This window comes from Lupinus angustifolius, chromosome LG10 (assembly GCF_001865875.1).
Source record: "Lupinus angustifolius cultivar Tanjil chromosome LG10, LupAngTanjil_v1.0, whole genome shotgun sequence".
Taxonomy (NCBI): Eukaryota; Viridiplantae; Streptophyta; class Magnoliopsida; order Fabales; family Fabaceae; genus Lupinus; species Lupinus angustifolius.
Window position 1 is genome coordinate 674,734 of NC_032018.1, and position 5,926 is coordinate 680,659.

At 39.4% G+C, this 5,926-nt stretch overlaps 1 protein-coding gene across 2 annotated transcripts; it reads right to left on the reverse strand.

Annotated features, from left to right (window-relative positions):
* LOC109358744 lies at positions 221-5,844 on the reverse strand. Of its 2 annotated transcripts, none has more exons than XM_019603166.1 (3): positions 5,420-5,844; positions 1,019-5,204; positions 221-543 (listed from the first exon to the last, which is right to left on the reverse strand). In XM_019603166.1, exon 2 carries the CDS (start codon positions 5,169-5,171, stop codon positions 1,032-1,034), a length of 4,140 nt encoding a protein of 1,379 aa, XP_019458711.1. In that variant the 5' UTR covers positions 5,172-5,204; positions 5,420-5,844; the 3' UTR covers positions 221-543; positions 1,019-1,031. The 2 variants fall into 2 exon arrangements, with proteins under 2 accessions (XP_019458711.1, XP_019458710.1); XM_019603165.1 differs by having other exon boundaries at positions 222-543; positions 1,019-5,245.

The window sequence follows — 5,926 nt, forward strand, 5'->3', positions numbered from 1 at the left end:
AACTTAAATATAATAACTCCTTTTAGATTATATTATATAAATATAACATGCTTGTTAGCTTGTATATATTTTACGTTGTTGACTATTAATTTTCCTTTTTACATAACAGTCAACAGTGTCTAACATGTACGAACGTGATCTTTGTATTGGAAATGTTCTAACATGATCGAAATGGGAACAAAAGAAAAACAAACAAACAAAAAGTTAGTGAAGTTGAGGTTTGATTAACTGGCTTCACGTATAACCATCTTGTATGAACTACTAAAATAAGGAGGAGCATAGAAGCCAAGTTGAGAACATTAATTAGATATTGAGAGACCCAAAAGGTATTATTTAATATTTAAGGAATGTTGTTATGTAAAGCCGTAAGAACATCCAAGCTAAGCTAACCTAACCTAACCTAACCAAATTCCACCATGATATGATCGCATTCTATTCTATTTCCTCTTCCTCATTAAAATCAGTATACAAAGATACTGCCCTCGCATTATATACAAGCACCATCACCCAACTCCTTTAACTTTGATGCGGATGGACTAAAAAACCTGCACAAACATGCATATCTTTGTATAAGTCACAAGTATTAAATACATGCTTCCAATCACTAGAATTTCCTTTAATATAAAAAAGAAAGCAAAAAAGTGTAATATTTGAGAACTATACCATAAAACAAAAAACAAAGCATTTCTTGTCACATCTTTGTTCAAATTTTCAACCATTATATTTTCTACAACATTTTCTCTTGCCTCACCTTCTACACTTCATCTCACTTCTTATATATTTCTTCATATCATATCATACATATCACTAATCATATCTATCACTCTCTATCCCTTTTTACCCATATCTTCCTTACCCCATTTCTACATCTTCAAAAAAGAGTGTAGAACAAACATTTTCCTAGAACTCAAGTTATCAAAACAATCCTATCTAGCTTCTCTATTGTCTGTATTTTTCTTAAGCTAGGCCATAAACAAAGATTTTATGATATATAATTCTATAATGATCTAAAGAACTACCTGAAAATTTCTTCACAATAAGCTTGTACTTTGTAGTCCAGTGGGCCTTTCTCTCCCAATGGATTCATCATCAAAATCTTCATTCGTTGAATTTTCTTGGCATATCTCCTGAGGAGGATTTAAACCAAGAGCCTCCAAAGCCATTGAAGTACCCTCACAAACATTGGCATCTTCAGAAGTATGATTGACATCAACAGGGTCCTGAGCTTGATTGACATCAACAACGTCCTCAGCAATATTAAGCCTTGAATCATTAGACAAATGTTCCATTCCCTTATCTTTGTTGATGACCGGTAGATCCACATTCAGATTGGAACACAAATCAACTCCACTTTGCTCCACAAACCCAGGCTGAGCAACGGATGCTGTTCCTTGATCAGACTGATCTGCAGCATCTTTTTTCTGCCTCTTCCATTTCTTTGTAGACGAAGTGCCATCATCCTCAAAATCTTCTTCTTCTCTTTCTCTGTGTAAGTAAACCCACAATTTCCTTTCCCCATCAAATTGTACACAAGGGTCACGTTCATAATGCAATCTATCCAAGGCCCCACTAACTACTTGGTTAATTTGTGCATCAGAAACATCTTCAACAATATATTGAGAATCCCGAATTAATGTACAAACATCTGCTCTAGTGCCAATACTTCCAGGCAACCTAGCAGCTGCATCTCGGACAAGACAGAGAATTGTTACATGCGGAGGACGATCACGTTTCAACATAAAATGGTCTCGTGCTTTTGATGTTGGCTTACCACCACACCTTCTCAAAGGCGCCACAATAGATTTTTTACCATCAGTCGCGATATAAGAAAATGCTCTGTCAGGAATTGAGTATCTGAGAAATTCCTCCTTGCGGAAATAAGCCCTTACTTCCTCTGAACTCGGGCTTATAGTGTTAAGACTCTTCTGAGCCCTAAGGTCTCTAAACCTCTCTTTCTCATCAAGGTTTAGTTGCATCAATGCCAAAGGTGGCTCGGGAAGACTTCCTATTTGCTGAAGAGTTTCTTGACCACATTTCAACCAATTGGCGAAGGAATCTACTAACTTGACAAGCATCTTATGAGGAAGACTCCAAGCTTCTGGAGATGTCACCTCCTCGATGGTATCATGATCAGATGAATTATGTAAAACTGGGCCAACCCATGACCAACTTCTGGTAGACTTTTCATAAGCTGTTAGAGCCTTCCAACCCTTTGCTCCTAATGGCGCCGTTTTGGAAGAAAATATCTTCAGAACACCTCTGACCAAATCCTGTAGTGGCTCCTGTGTCTCAAGAATACAAGGATCACCAGGGTTTGATCTGACACGATTAACAATCTCTTGAACAGTAAGGGATGGCATATTAAGTTGGTTAGCATCAGGTTCACAATTGCCAGCTACCTTGTCATCAGAAGGAATGCCATTGATACTGCCTTCCTGTGCTTTATTCTCCTCTTCTCTGGGTTTCCCAACCTCTAAACTTTCATCTATAGGTGAGCTAATCATTGCCGTGCGGACTGCTGAAAGAAGATGTATAATAGAAAATGAAAACCCAGTGTGAACAGTAGGTGTGATCAAAGTAAATTGCTTTTTCTGTGGCTTGGCTTCAAGCTCAATGTCCGCCTTCCCCATATCAGTAATAGGCAGTTCAGAATTTTCAATTTCTGAAATAACCACCCCAGCCTCTGGTTTTTTCTTTGACTTTCTCTTCAAGGAAGTTGAATCATTCTGGGGAACAGTGTTTGACAGAAGATTGGCATCTTCGTCTCCCCCACCAAGATCTACTGCTTCATCCTTCACTTTCCGCTTCTTCGTTGTTGAGTTGCAGCCAAGTAGTGGTGCCTCGGACCTTTCACTTTGACCACCCTTATATGCAACATATTTCTGCCCTTTTCTCTTAGACTTACACTGTCCAACCCCACTATCATCCACCAGCAACTGTTTTTCAAATGAGACATCGTCACTAACAACAAAATCATGCAAATATTTTGGCCTCGGAATGGAATGATCAAGGCCAGTTTTCCCTTTTTTCTTGCGCTCAGCAGCATAAGCATTTGACAAGGGCATGCCCAACCTTTCGACAAGTTCACCTTGCATGCTGCGATTCTTGCCTAACTTGTATACTTGTCCCCAATCATCATCACCATCACTGAGTATATCTGAACCTGAGGGATAGCTCTCTTCCATAATTTTACCAGTTGGGTTGTGCAAAGGACCGTAATTGTGTATTTTACCCTTCTGCTTTCCTTTTGAAAGATAATTTTCTACACCATGCATATGTCCTTGATCTGCAAAGCCCCTCTTCTTTTTGGATTGTGTTAATGCACATGCCTTCACATCTGTCCTCACAAACGTGGTCTTCTTAGGATCTAGCTGAGACTTCAATGATTTTTTGCGAGAACCATCGGCAGAACCCATGAAGTAAGCAAATTTGCTCTGCAACAAAGGATTGTCATCATCGTCGTCGTCACCATTCATCTGCTCTGATGAGTCTGATTCAGTTTCTTCACCTCTTAGAAACATCTGGTTACCCCTCAAAGCCTTGGTAGATTTCCCTCCGTTCGGTATAAAAGACCCCCTGATTTTCTCTTGCAATGATTTTGTCCTGAAGTCAGAGGATGGAAATCTATCACTCACCTGTGTCGAGGAAGATCTATAAGCTGTGTAACTGAGATCAGGAGAGTCTCTCCCAGGTTTCCATTTGTTACTCCCTGGATTCCAATCATCATATTTAGATGTTGAATCCATGCCATAATCCTCTCCTGGTGTTCTGCTGTTGTTGAAGAAAAGTTCATTATAATCTGGTTTGTCAACCAGATTGTCTTTAAATGGCATCTGTGACCCCCGCAATCTAAACCCTATCTGATCACTACCTCTCTTAGAAGATGACTTTGCTGTGAACATTTTCATATCTGAAAATTGGTTTGAATTTCTATTGTATCCATGTAGTAGCTCACCCTTTGTAGTCACGGGCAGACCCATCAAGTTATCAGTATCTACTTCGTCATCTCTCAGAAGGTCATGCCTCTTTCCCACTCTCAGGACACCAGACTTGTCTATCAGGTTGCTGCGTAAACGGTCTCCATGGAGATTTAGTCCATATGAAATTTGCTCGTCATCATCATTATCATTCCTCAGCTGATCCCTCATCCTGAGCAAAGACCCTGACATATTCTTTTGAGAAGGAGCAGTAACAGAACCATTCAACCCATGATTCACATCCAAAGCATGGTAAAGAGAAGACAAGTGACTTGTTGGGTCCTTTGCTGACGATGTCTTTGAACCAGCCAACCTGAGTATTCCTTTTGTGTTTTGCTTTCCATACTTTTGTTGTTCCATATCCACTGGACGTTGCTGACGTGGGTCAAATTCTAAACCAGAACCCACCCCATTGAAAGGAAAGTGACTTATTTTTTGCACAACTTTCTTATCCTTGTTCTTCCTACTCCACATACCATCGCCAGACTCCTCATCTGAAGAACCAACATCCAAATCCTCCATTTTCTCATGCATCAAACTCTTTTGACTTTTCATAATGTTCAAAACACGGAGCCTTTCTTCAATACTGTATCCCTGGCAGTTAAACCAAGCATCTCTTATCTGACAAAGGTTGCTAACCATGTTGTTCTGATGCTTCCTCAACAGATGATAATGTTGCCGCTTCTGAAAGAAACTCAAGCCCTCCCTGTAAAGTGCAACTCTTGGTTCACACAAACCACCCTTCAGCATTTGAAACAGCTTCTTAATTGGACTCCCAAAATGCAAGTTGCAACCAGTAAACAGCTCCTTCAAGGTTCGAACGAAATTCTCTTTATCCATATCAGGCAGATACTTAGCAAGTTCAAACCTCTCCTCCTCGCTCAAGCATTCATTCCACACATCAACCGACAATATATCTTCGATACCAGAAAGGTCATACAATTCCAGTGGAATACTGCAAGTCTGATTCCCAATCTGACAAAACTCTGCGCTGGTTTCACCCAACTCCAGCAAATCAAAATCATCAGAACCAGCCCCGGAATCTGCATCATCAAACTCATCATCGTCATCTGATTCAACTGCCGAGTTATGGGGCAGAACCTCATCATCATCACTAGACATAGTTTCCCTACTTCTGAGCGAACACTCTGATTCAAGCCTCGCCACCTTAAAGTTGTCTTTTTCAATTGCCATCAAACATAACCACACCAAATACTACCACAATTTCTGAAAATTGAACACCACAAGAACAAATCTCAATCAAAACCCTAACAAAATCAATAACAACAAATTACAACAACAAAAAAATATTTTTTTAAAACTTTCCTAATAAATAAACAATAACACTTAAACCCAGATAAACATTAAACAAAACCGAAACAAAAAAATCTAAAATGAATGCAAATGACAATAAGCGATGAGATATTGAGGTAGACGAATACCTGATTAATCGAGAGAGAATAAGACACGGTGATGAAATAAAGAAAAGTAATTGAAAAGCATTGTGATAGAAAAAGAAGAATTTTGGATAAAGAGATTGTGGCAGTTGAAGTAAGAAATATGAGAAACGAAACCCTAAAACGGAGAAGGTAAAAAAAGATGAGAGAGAGAGAAAGGGGAAGGTGTGAAGAAGAATAATGAAGATGATGACGTGGGAAAAGAGGAACCGTGTGATTGAAAGTGTGGGTGATGGGAAATGTGAAAAGACGAAAAGGGTCACCGCACCAAACTGAAAGGAAGAGACAATGCAGGGAAACTAAAGTTAGAAAGAGGAGAAGAGTGAGAGAGAGAAGGTGAGTCAGCAAACCGAGTCAGTGAGTGAGACCGTTGAGTTGTAACTCGACCTGGTCCCACACCGTTTCCAATTTTTGATCGTTGGATCCACTTGCCTCATCCAGATTTACCGCTACAACCTTGGACAAACTAATAAATACTACTTTTTTTTTTGT

Bases quoted from the DNA above. Each gene is read 5' to 3' on its own strand.
- LOC109358744 (XM_019603166.1), bottom strand. From the start codon at position 5,171: ATGGCAATTGAAAAAGACAACTTTAAGGTGGCGAGGCTTGAATCAGAG.